Raw genomic sequence first — 13,486 nt, 5'->3', positions numbered from 1 at the left:
AATAGTCTCCAAAAGTGCATATTATGCTAAAAAAAAAATAACAATAGTCTTTAAATCTGAATAAAACATCATACTTTTATGTGTAAGCTAGGTAAAAAAAAATGTTATGTTAATAATATTCAAACAGAATGAACAGAAAATTCTGAAAATGTTTAGACTTGTAGTTGGTTGCTTGAGACCAGGGGGTGGAGCAAAATCTTCCTTGCTCCCCTTGAACATGGGCAAAAAGGTTCCCTACTTGGCACATTAATAAATGTGGGCCAATATGTTTACTTAGCCCTATTTATGTTTGCAAATATATTTTCTGACAAGTATAAGCTGTAATACATTTGCAAACAGAGTTAGACTTAGCCAAACAGAGGAGGAAAGGGATTTGGGAGTAGTAATAGATAACGAGCTAAAGATGGGTGCACAATGCAGAGCTGCAGCTTTTATAGGCTAATAAGATACTAGCATGTATTAAAAGAGGCATTGATGTAAGGGAAGAAAGCATAATTATGTCACTATATAAATCCCTGGTAAGATGTCACCTTGAGTATGGAGTGCAGTTCTAGGGACCGATCTCAAAAATAGACATTGCAGACCTAGAAAAGTTCAGAGAAGGGCCACAAAGCTAATAAGGGAAATGGGGAATTTAAGCTATGAGGAGAGGTTACCCAAACTGGGTCTGTTTTCTCTAGAAAAGGCGCTTGAGAGGTGACATGATGTCATGTTTACTTTATATAAATATATGCAATGCCCATATACAGAGATGGCAGAAGCTCTGTTTATCCCAAGAAATTTTTTATGACAAGAGGTCACAATTTAAGGCTGGAGAAAAGGAGATTTAATCTCCTGCAACAGAAAGGTTTTTTTCACTGTAAGAGCAATACAATTGTGGAACTCATTACCAAAGGAGGTAGTGAATGCCAATACCTTAGATACATTTAAAAATGGTTTTGATATATTTCTGCCTAGAAACAGAATTCAGGGATATGATTGCTTGTGTAAATGGGTCACCTTTTAATGGGATTAATTTAAGCTCCACTGGAGCTTTTTTGTAAGTATATAAGATTTGTATAGGTTGAACTCGATGGACTTTGGTCTTTTTTCAACCTCATAAAAAAAATAAACAAATAAAACAATAAGTATTACATAATATTTTTATGGAAACATAGTCACCAATATTTGAAAGATGTCCAGTGGTGGTCAGTTTATAGAATGGAAAAATAAAAGTAGAATGATTCTGCAGTTCCTGTCCTGTGTAGGTGTATTATGTAACAGAATGTGAACTATGTAATTATATTTGATAATGTGACAACGGGAAAGCAGAATTTGTGTCCCTTTAACATGGTAGAGCAATACAGAACATAATTTAAGGTCCTTGTCACAAAGAGCTTACAATCTAATTCTTTTACAGGGCTGATGACTGTTTTTGTGCTTCTCGGAAACTGGATGCAGTTGCCACAGAAGCAAAATTTAAACAGGACCTTGGTTTCCGAATGCTGAACTGTGGTAGAACAGACTTGGTTAAACAAGCTGTCACATTGCTCGGTCCCGATGGAATTAACAGCATGAGTGAACAGGTAAACATTTTTTTTAAATAAAATAAACTTACTTAATGCCTATGTAAATTAATGTAAAATATATTTACCTGCAAAAATGAGTCGTTTTATTTTTTTACTCTTAAATTTCAAAGGTAAATATTTACTAGACCCTAAAAAAGTATACAGATAATTTAATAACAATAATTTAAGATTATTTTATTCATAATAATCTCTCTGTTTTGCATCTCATCTGCATATAAATGAAATAAATGAACCATCATATTATGGTGTGATTTTCTTCTTTGCTTCCTCAGGGAATGACACCATTAATGTACGCATGTGTCAGAGGAGATGAGGCAATGGTACAGATGCTTCTTGATGCTGGGGCAGAATTAAATGTTGAGGTAAGAAAATACTTTTTCCTTTTTCTTAAAAGACCACTCAATGCAGTAGAATTGCATAATTAACAAGTACATAATAAAAGGACAATGCAATAACACCTACTCCGAATTTCAAATAAGCAGTAGACTTTTTTAGGACAAATTTATTTTTTCTCCCATTTTCCGGCCCCTTGTATCATATGACAGACATCAGCCAATCACAGACTAGTATATGTATACCCTGTGAGCTTGTGCACATGCTCAGTACGATATTGTTCCCCAGAAAGTGTAAATATAAAAAGACTGTACAAAGTTTGATAATGGAAGTAAATTGGAAAGTGTCTTAAAACTGCTGCTTTATCTGAATCATAAAAGTTTATTTTGACTTGAGTCTCCCAAATGTTTTTTGTTTTTTTTTTGCATTTAAAGAAACATGAAACCAAAACTTTTTCTTTCCTGATTCATATAGAACATACAATTTTAAACAACTTTCCAATTTACTCCTATTGTAAAATTTGCTACATTTTCTTGGTATCTTTGTTGAAGGAGCAACAGTGCACTACTGGGAGCAAACTGAAAATGTCAGGTAAGCCAATGACAAGATGCATCAATGTGCAGCCGCCAATCAGCAGCTAGCTCCCAGTAGTGTATTACTGCTCCTTCACCAAATTTCACAATAGTAGTAAGTTGGTTAAATGGTATCTGGATCATGAAAGAAATAAAAAAATTAGGTTTCTCGTCCCTTTAATTTTTTAATAAAAAAGTAAATTTTAAAAGTGTTTTGTCTTCATGTTGTCATGGGGAAGAGTAAATTGGAAGAGGTACTACACATATGTATAAGGCATTCATTCATGTCTGTCCTATGTGACAACTAACAATCAGAAACTCATTCCTGCACACATTGTGAAATACAGTGCATATTTCAAAATGTGTTACAGCTAATAATATAGGTAGGTAGATAGATAGATAGATAGATAGATAGATAGATAGATAGATAGATAGATAGATAGATAGATATTAGCTGTGCACAAACATTCATTACCTTCTGTTTTCACTTTCAATTTAAACAGCTTTCATTTAAATATTTGTAATAAATTAATTTGCTTCCCTTGTTATATAAAACAAACTTAGTACAATGTCCCCCTGTCTAAGTTCTTATATTAAATACAGTTCTCTTGTCTAATTTCTTAAAGAGGCAGTATACACCAATTTTCATTTAACTGCATGTAATAGACACTACTATAAAGAATAATATGCACAGATGTAAAAATCCAGTATAAAACCTTTTAAAAACGTATTTAGAAGCTCCCAATTTAACACTGTTGATGAGATAAGCCTGGGAGTCTGGAAACCGCCTGAAAGGGTCTGATAGCAGAACCTCCCCCTCCCCTGCATATGAAAAGACCCATTATACAAACAGAAGCCGTCTGAAGTCTGTATACATCAGTATATATCTAAAACTTTGGGGCTTGGCTAGGAGTCTGAAAATCAGCACAATGTTATTTAAAAATAAACAAAACTAAAAAAATTTACAAAAACATTACCAGGTGGGCTATATAAATGGATCATCTACAAAACATTTATGCAAAGAAAAATCTAGTGTCTTTAAGGAAAAGATTGTTCTTTCCATTTCAAAAGGAAGTATAAACATTTTTAACACTGCTCAAATAATGACTTTTTGCTTTAAAGCACAAAATGTATTTCAAGGAAAAAAAAATCTCTAACGTTTAAATCACTTTTCATTGATAAAGAGCTTCACTCTAATTTTGTCTCTGTTCAGGTTCCTACCACAGCACATAAGTTTCCATCTGTTCATCCTGAGACTCGTCACTGGACTGCACTGACATTTGCTGTCCTTCAGGGACACATTCCTGTTGTACAGGTAATTTTCTCACAACTGCTTTTGTAATCAGTTGAGATACAGCTCAAATATGTGATAGTAAAAAGTGTTCAACTTCAGCTGATGAACCTAAAGTGCTTGACAAATTTTGAGTTTTATATTTATAGGACTATAATGAGCCAGTAAGCAGCTAGCAGCAGAAAGATAATTGATTAACAATTATAAAGGAAAGGGTATAAAGAAAAATATATTCTTCAAGAGATCTGACAATCTAAAGATGTTTTTCATGGGTCTGATTCCCCATCTAATCACATCTGTCATCTCAAAATAGCTATAGCAAATATTTCAGCACATCCCCAATCCCAGCTGATTTCCTACCTCATTTCACCATATTCCAATTATCTCATCAAACCCTTCAATTTTGATACATCTCTATCTGATCCTCATGTTTTGATCTGATCTCCCTTATTTTTATGCTCACTCTAATCCCATTTGTTGTCTTACTTTGTCCAGTGATAAAAAAAAACCTCACTGATCCCCATGATATATTGTTGAGACTGTTGACCAAAGTGAGACTGGATCGTGTTAATGTTATAGTAAAATAGGAAATCAATAGCTGCCTCGTACTGGAGAGAAAGCACTTATTTCCATAAAAATATGACTTGTGTTAAGGGGACAGTGTACTGTCAATTTGGTTTCCCCTTAAGGCATATAAAATGATTTGATATACTAGCTGCAGAGTTTAAAAATGTATGGAAAATTGTTCCATTAGGTTTAGTTTTTGTATATGAAATAGCTTATTCTGCAAGCTGAATCCACAACCCAATAAAATGAGCTAAGGTTTTAGGGAGAACAGGCCTTCTTATCTTATCTTTCTAATTATTTGCACAAAGTCCTCATCTTATTTCTCACAGTTTGCTCAAAGGCCAATTTTTAGAGAAAACAATGGAAATTAACATTTTAGCACCTCTCTGGGACTCCCCCAATGGGAGCATGATTTCATCTGAACCTTCTTGTTTACATAGATTTTCTATAACCAACCAGTACTTCAGTTACTGAAATTTTCATTAAGGGATAAAACAGGCAAAACCTGTTATTTTAAACAACAAAAGAAAGGTAAATGAGCTATTTGCAAACAAATGTAATATACTCCAGCAGATAAGATAGATCACTAGGAACACATTAAAAGAGGAAAATACAGTTCATTGTCTCTTTAATTTTGTTTTTATACCAGGGGGCAGATTTAACAAGGTCCGTATCGGCCCCAATGCCTCTGTTTCGGCGAGAGCCTTCAGGCTCGCCGGAAACAGGAGTTAAGAATCAGCAGTCTTAAGACCGCTGCCTCTTAACTCATACGCCTCCTCTGAGGACGCAATCCTCAGTCTGCAATCTGCCCGACCGTGTATGATCGGGTTGATTGACACCCCCTGTTAGCAGCCGATTGGCCGCGAATCTGCAGGGGGCAGCATTGCACAAGCAGTTCACAAGGACTGCTTGTGCAATGATAAATGCGGATCATGTCCGCTCACACATACATAAACCCATATCCAAAGCAAAAACACAATTAAAAACAATTTACATTTTTTTTAAATAACTTATTATGTTTGTTTTTGTCTATAGTTACTTTTGGATGCTGGAGCCAATGTAGAAGGTTGTTTGGAGTCCGGAGAGGAAAACTATTCAGAAACTCCTTTACAACTGGCAGCAGCTGCAGGTATATTATCTACACACCACATGATTTATGTTAACTTTGATGACATTTGTTTACATTATACAACCCCAGAATCCAATATTTTTCATGTATCCTTCAAATAAAATAATAAAAACATTTTAGAAAATAAAAACTGTGCGTTAGAAATTGAATTACGTTAAATTGAAATTGACCTCTGCCTTTCGCAACACTTTCTTTAATTTTGGTGGCGAGAGTTCACAAGCTGTTACATATGGGATTTACAACAGCTTGTGGACTCTCACCACCATGAAAGAAATTCATTTATCAGATAAGATATAAATTATGTTTTTTTGTGATCATCATCTTATTATTCAAATTAGTGCACAGTATAAAATCGTCAGCCGGTCTGTATTTCTGAGAAAATCACAAAATGTTTACATCAGCTTCTATTACTCTTCATTGTAGGAAACTTTGAGCTTGTGAGTTTATTACTGGAACGCGGTGCAGATCCCATGATAGGAACATTGTACAGAAATGGTATTTCTACAGCACCTCAAGGAGATATGAACTCTTTCAGCCAGGCTGCGGCACACGGCCACAGGTACATAAGATACAGCCCTGCGAGCTTATATACTTCATTTTGTTATATATTTCTTTTGTTTTTCAAGTGCACTGCTTAAAGAGACAGTTTAGCACAGTAATAAATGCTATACATTTTTTATTACACAACTGTTGGTAACAGTATTTAATCCCATAAATGGGTAACAAATATTTTGATTAGCTGGTGTGCCAGGCATACTCCTATGCCAATCCCGAGCATGACAAAGGCTAAGCCAGTGATTGGTAGCTGTGTGGTTATTTTTCTAATAAGTAATAATGCTCTGCTAGTTGTGAGAACATGTTTAAAGGGACAGTCTACTGTTTAACAAGATAGATAATGCCTTTTTTTATCCATTCTCCAGCTTTGCATAACCAACATTTTTCTAAGCCACAGCAGGCCACCCTTATCTCAGTGCTTTTTAAATCTTGCACAGCAGCTAGATAGTACTAGTTCATGCTTGCCATATGGATGCTCACTCCCGTGGAGAATGATAATGGTTATGCAAGAATGAGCAGTGATTGGCTAAAATGCAAGATTGTAAAAAGCACTGAGATAAGAGGCAGTCTGCAGTGGTTTAGATACAGGTAATCATAGAGTTTAAAAGTATATTAATATAATAGTGTTTGTTATGCAAAACTGGGGAACGGGTGATAAAGTGATTATCTATTTTATAAAACATTATCAATTCTGGAGTAGACTGTCCCTTTAACATTATGTGTAACCCTTTGGTGGCGTTTCAGCTCATAGTTACGAAGGAGCATTAATATATTCATTGAAATGTTCTAAAGCAATTTTATTGCATTAGGAAGGATTTCCCTTTAATATTGCAGAGAGGGATGTAATAAAGGGTTAAGAATTGTTTAGACATGACCAAAATGTGTACTGAATTACAACTACAAACTGCATACATAGTCAAAAAGAAAAAAACATTGAGGGGTAGCAGACCGCAGCCCTGCTCAGTATAAAAGCTGTCATTCTAAGCTTTTTACTCCCCAAGAGACAAACAAGTCATTATCATATGATATGTTATGCTCACGCCCTGCAATAATTAAGGCAAATTAGTGTAGCTGAAAAAGTAAACTTTAAAAAACAAAAAATAATCTGTTAAAACGGGGGGGGGGGGGGGGGGGTGATAAAATCTATTATAATTCTGAAAGATCACAGAACCATATTGGTCCTAGATATTTATATATTGAATGTAGTGTGCAATACCTTTATAAAAAGGGTCCTAGTCAGAGATCTATACAGTATATTGAATGTAGTGCGTAATACCTGTATAAAAAGGGTCCTAGAGAATTATATATTGAATGTAGTGTGCAATACCTTTATAAAAAGGGTCCTAGTCAGAGATCTATATATTGAATGTAGTGCGTAATACCTGTATAAAAAGGGTCCTAGAGAATTATATATTGAATGTAGTGCGTAATACCTTTATAAAAAGGGTCCTAGAGAATTATATATTGAATGTAGTGTACAATACCTTTATAAAAAGGGTCCTAGTCAGAGATCTATATATTGAATGTAGTGCTTAATAATACCTGTATAAAAAGGGTCCTTGAGAATTAAATATTGGATGAAGTGTGGAATACCTTTTTATAAAGGGTCCTAGAGATTTATATATTAAATGTATGGCGCAATTCCTTTATAAAAAGGGTCCTAGAGAATTATATATTGGATGTAGTGCGCAATACCTTTATAAAAAGAGTCCTAGAGAATTATACAGTATATTGAATATAGTGCACAATACCTTTTAAAAAGCTCTTGAAAAAAAACATTGTTTCAAAACTTCAAGAAGGTGATTTGATATTTACAATATTGTATAATGCAGACTTTATGTTGGTTGTAATATTGTTTTATTGTAAACAGCTATATGAAGCATGTTGTTGATTGCATGAAAAGGAGCTGTTCTCATGATAGGTCTGAAGTTGTTTTTTTGTCATTCCTGTGAAGGAGAGACAAATGCATTTAAATAAGCAGTGGTAATTAAAGGGCCATTAAACGCCAAAAAATTATTTCACGATTTAGATAGAGAATACAATTTTAAACAACATTCCAATTTACTACTATTATCTAATTTGCTGCGATCTTTGTATATACTTTGTTAAAGAAATAGCAATGCACATTGGTGAGCCAATTACACGAGGTATCTATGTGCAGCCACCAATCAGAAGCTACTGAGCCTATCTAGATATGCTTTTCAGGAAAGAATATCAAGAGAATGAAGCAAATAAGATAATAGAAGTAAATTAGAAAGTTGTTAAAAATGGTATTCTCTATCTGAATCATGAAAGAAAAAAATGTGGTTTAATGTCCCTTTAAATACAATTGATCCCCTATATACAGGTGGAATCAGCTAGTTTCCCCAGACGACCTACTGACATTTGACCCGCTCCTAACATTGTATGAACTGGCATTAACTTAATTGACAAGAGGGGGTTGTTTAAATGCCAGTGTTTGACACAGGCATTAACCCACTTCCTTCTCTTCTTCCATGACACCAATCTCAAAATGCATTAACCCCTTGGTGATACACCATCTTGCACCCCTTAACTGTCAACCTTCAAAGCATAATTACCCTCTAACCACCCGTCTCTACCATACCATGAACCCATATCTGCAATCCCTCATAATTAACCCCAACCTCCTTGCCCCATAATCCTAATAACCCTCCTTAGTTCCATCACTAACTGCATTATTTTTTTTAAAATATTTATTTTATTTGTATACCAGCAGGGAAAAATATTACAACATGAATATAAATAAGCAAAGACACAGACATATTCTTTATGTATGTGCCACGCAGGGCGTCAAAACATATGAAAAAAAAATCAAGAAATAATTACCCTGCATATAGAAAAAAAAAAAACTTTAGTAGTATCTCAGCAAACTTAACTATATTCTCCCTGTTGGAATTTTTAACCTTAACTTACATTCCTTTTTATTGAATCCATGTTTTAATTTTATTTTCGGCATTGCTGTTTCAGACAATTACAGAAATCCGAAATAAACAGTTAGTTTAGCTAGGTGTACCTCAAACCAAAAAGAAGAGAAGAAAAAAATAAAAATAAATAAAAATATATATATATCCCTCTGATGTGTGCATATATAAACGCTTATAATCGTCCTCCTCCATCCCCCGCTCGCACATCATAATCCTGCATTATTAGCTGGAAGCCAGGTACTAGGGAAAGTCCCAGCCAGTACCTGTAGTTGGAAAAAAACTGATTTAACATATGGTTTGACTATAATATTTTGCGTACCAGCTGGTAAAGATAATATAAACCCTTTCCAGTGTTTAAAGAACCGTTCTACTTGATCGTCAGGCAGCCCATGTAGATTATAATGTTCAGACATACACTGAGTTAGCAAGGCCTGTTTAAGCTCTCTCAAGGTGGGCGCCTTTTTTGCTTTCCATTTTTTCAGTATCAAGTTTCTGCCCAGAAATATAATTATATTAATCAATTTCAGATTACGAACTGTTCCTTGATGTTTAACTAAAAACACGATCTCCATGGGCTGGATAGTGTAATCAAGTCTAAGAACTGTGTTCATCCAGTATACTGTCTTAGCCCAAAACTGCCCAATCCTAGGACAGGACCAAAAACAGTGTATGATATCTGCACAGTTGGCACTGCATCTAGTACAAGGAATGTCCAGGCCATACCATCTTGATAATTTTGCGGGAGACAGATATGTCATTAGGGCTATCTTAATTTGAGATTCTCTCCATGCTGTCAAAACCCAACTCTTTTCTGTTAACTTGAAAGTGTCCACTATTACCTGTCTATCAATATATGGAAATGTGGGGTGCCATTTGGCTACTATGTAATCTAATTGTTCTAGGGAGGAGTTTTGATTGAGAAGAGAGTAGAGAGCAGAGATAGAGTAGCGTCCTGATGAATAGATATTAATCTTAAATTGTAAATCCTTGAGCGACCAGTCTGACCCATATCTTTGTTTAAGTTCACCTATATAATTCCTTACTTGGAGAAATGCATAAAAATCACGCTTTGAAAGACCAAATAGATTACTTAATTCTTCAAAAGTTAATACATTTAAGTTTGCATCCACCATTTGCGTAATATAGATCAAACCCTTTTGCAACCATTGTATAAATAGACTGTTACCTAACCCAGGCGAGAAATTTGGATTCCCGACTATGGGGAGAAATTTGGAGACGTGAGGCGAGCAACCAGTTTCGTTGCATAGTTCCTACCATGCCATAATAATATTCCTATAAGTTATTAATTGGAAAGGATCTGAAGGGAGTTCTGTAATGGTACAGTGTAACAGGGCATCTAATCTAAATGGTGAGACCAATGCGGTTTCCCAAGCTGCAGAGGAAATATGTTCCTGCTCTAAGAGCCAATCTATCGCAACCTTACTGTGCGCGGCTAAACTATAACGTTGCAAATTCGGAAGCGCCAGTCCTGCAGTTGTTTTATTATTCATAAGCCGGGCTGTCGCTATACGACAGGCCCTGTTATACTCTGTTAAATCAGTTCTATGAATCGGGATTGGGATATTTTGTATGTAATACAGTAATTTGGGAAATATTACTGTTTTTATTAACATAACCCTAGCAGTTAAAGAAATTGGAAGTTTGATCCAATCCTCCAATTTCCGTTTACAGGCAGTGAAGCAATTACGAAAGTTCATGTTATACCATTCCTCCGGATTAGGGCTTAACATAATACCCAGATACAATATATTCTGAACTTCAGCAAAAGGATGTATAATATCATAGTCTTTTTTTCTGTCCAGCCACATCAATTCCGATTTTGTCAGGTTGATCTTATAGCCCGATATTTTCCCGAAAATATTAATTATTTCCATGAATTTGGGTAAAGTGTCTTTAATATTACTCATAAATAGGAGTAGATCATCTGCATATAATAACAGAACTAATTTTTGCCCCGCAATTTGAATGCCCTCCAGTTGTTGTCGCAACATAATCGCTAAAGGCTCTAAAGATATATTAAATAGTAGGGGTGAGAGCGGACAGCCTTGACGGGTCCCCCTTTGTAATAAGAACCATTCTGTGATCTCCCCGTTAATAATTAAAGCCGACCTTGGGTCTGAATAGATTAGCTGAATGTATTTATTAAAGTTTCCCGTGATTCCAAATTGTTCTAATGAAAAGAACAGATGTTCCCAAGAGATGCGGTCAAATCCCTTTTCCGCGTCGACCAATAGTACGGCCAAATCTTCAATGCTCCCCTGTATATCTTTTTTAATCCTGTTAAAACAGAAATCCAGCAGAGTCAGGACTTTACGCATATTTTTAGCAGGATTCCTATTCGGCATAAAGCCGGATTGATTTTCATGGATTATTGAGCTAAGATGCGGCTTTAAACGGTTTGCCAGGATGTTCATTAGTAATTTATAATCCGTATTTAGAATTGATATTGGTCTATAAGAAGCTGTTTGTTCAGGGTCTTTATTTTTTTAGCAATTAAGGTGATATTAGCGGCCGTAAAATATTGGGAACATCTGTTCCCCTCAACAAAGTAGAAATTAAATAATTTCTGGAGGGATGGTACAACATGCTCCCCTAAAATCCTATAAAATTCAGTTGGTAGACAATCTGGTCTGGCTGCTTTGCTAGTTTTTGCTGATTTAATAGCGGTTTGTATCTCAGTCTCTGATATAGGTGCATTAATCTCCGTCAGCATGTCCACGGAGAGTTTAGGTACCGTGATCTTCTCCCAAAACAGTTTCCCTTTATCTATGGTGCATTCTTCTGATTTATATAGCTCTTTAAAATAATCTACAAAAATGTTGCTAATATCTCTGTTACTTGTTACTCTCGTGTTATCTTTGTTGATAGCTGTTATCGTATTTTTGTTTACTCTTTTCGTGATTCTAGCTAAAAATTTAGCCGATGTACCCCCAAACCCCCCGTATAAGGCCTTTTGTCTATGTATTTCTTGGATAGTATTTTGTTTTAGAAGAACATCTCTATTTTCCTTAGCTTTTGTATATTTATTCCAGTTATAATTTGTACTGTTCGCCAAATATGCTCTGTAATTATTCTTAACCTGATTGGCCAATTCATGTAAGCCTTAATTTTCCCATTCAACACTACTTTAGCTGCTTCCCCAAAAATATCTGGTTTCTCTATGTATGCTCTATTAAAGCTCAGGTATTCTTTCCATTGGTTACACAACCAGTTTTGGAAATCTATATCATTCATCAAATATTTGGGGAAAAAAAAGAGATTGATTAGACATGGATCGCTTAACTAACGTTTTTGTTGCTAATGTGATAATAGCATGATCTGAAATTGCTATCTCTCCTATCTCTGCCCTCCACTCCAATCCTACCAAGGAGTCCGAGATCAGAAATAGATCGATCCTAGACAAGGCCTGATGTCCTTTTGACATACAGGTATATGATCTAACATCTGGGTTTTGTGCTCGCCAAATATCAGTCAGCCCTAACTGTGTTCGAAATTTCTGCAAAATACGTATTTTTCTATCTGGTTTAAAGTGTGTTTTTTTTGTCTGTCTATCTAATAGTGAGTCACCTATTAGATTAAAATCACCGGCGACTATAAGGTCCATACCTATATATTTATGTAAGTGCCACGTCATATCATCCCAGAATTCCTTATCTACTTTGTTCGGGCCATAAATGTTACAAAGAATGAGTCGCTTTTCATTGTAGAGTATTTCCAAAATTTGAAACTGTCCTTCTATGTCTACTATCGAAGTCAAGATTTTATATTCCAAAGCCTTATTGAATAATACAGCGACTCCTCTTTTACGCGAATTATAAGGAGCTGCTACTACCTCCCCTACCCATTTCGTCTGTAATTTAGGAATTTCGGTATCTTTCAGGTGAATTTCCTGCAGGAAAGCTATATCTGGTTTCTCCCTAGCCAAATGCTTAATTACAGATTTCCTTTTTATCGGGGAGTTTATGCCCCCCACATTCCAGGACACAATTTTAAGAGGGAAGGACATTCTTTATTTTTATAAAAAGATAACAGTCCCCCCGAAGGGATGCTGCATCTGTGGTAAGTACCAAAGATAAATATGCCCAAAAAAGAGGGCAGGTAGGTAGGGGAAGAGGAGAGCGAGAGAGGGATGGAGACAAGGACGCACGCCAGAGGGGAAAAAAAACAAAAAAACAAAAAAAAAACACCAACCTTAGCGCAAACATAAAATTAAAACTTATGCAATTTAACAGCATCAAAGAACTTATACCAACATAATCCATCTTGGATATTAATTAAAGTATTTTAAATAAAAATGTGGTCTAACCCCAATTTAAGTCATGGCTAAATCCTTACATAAAGAAAATGCTTCATCTGGATTATTTACAGAGTAGGATTTCCCATCCTTCGTTAAAATAAGTTTTGCAGGATAGACTAATCTAACGTTGAAACCTGCCTTCATAAACTTTGTAAACAATTGGGACATTTCCCTTCTTTTGGCTACTGTCTCGGCCGAGAAGTCTTGG

General features: G+C 35.3%; 1 protein-coding gene across 2 annotated transcripts in view; it reads left to right on the top strand.

The window, feature by feature from the left end:
- ABTB3 (ankyrin repeat and BTB domain containing 3) overlaps positions 1-13,486 on the top strand; it is a 328,216-nt gene that overhangs the window by 263,611 nt on the left and 51,119 nt on the right. For both annotated transcript variants that reach the window (XM_053718757.1, XM_053718756.1), the window contains 5 exons: positions 1,400-1,565; positions 1,841-1,930; positions 3,687-3,788; positions 5,367-5,460; positions 5,884-6,019. In XM_053718757.1, coding sequence (XP_053574732.1) covers positions 1,400-1,565; positions 1,841-1,930; positions 3,687-3,788; positions 5,367-5,460; positions 5,884-6,019 — 588 coding nt within the window. The remainder of the gene's footprint in view (positions 1-1,399; positions 1,566-1,840; positions 1,931-3,686; positions 3,789-5,366; positions 5,461-5,883; positions 6,020-13,486) is intronic.

Source organism: Bombina bombina, chromosome 6 (assembly GCF_027579735.1).
Source record: "Bombina bombina isolate aBomBom1 chromosome 6, aBomBom1.pri, whole genome shotgun sequence".
NCBI lineage: Eukaryota > Metazoa > Chordata > Amphibia > Anura > Bombinatoridae > Bombina > Bombina bombina.
This window is presented reverse-complemented; position numbering and strand designations above follow the sequence as displayed.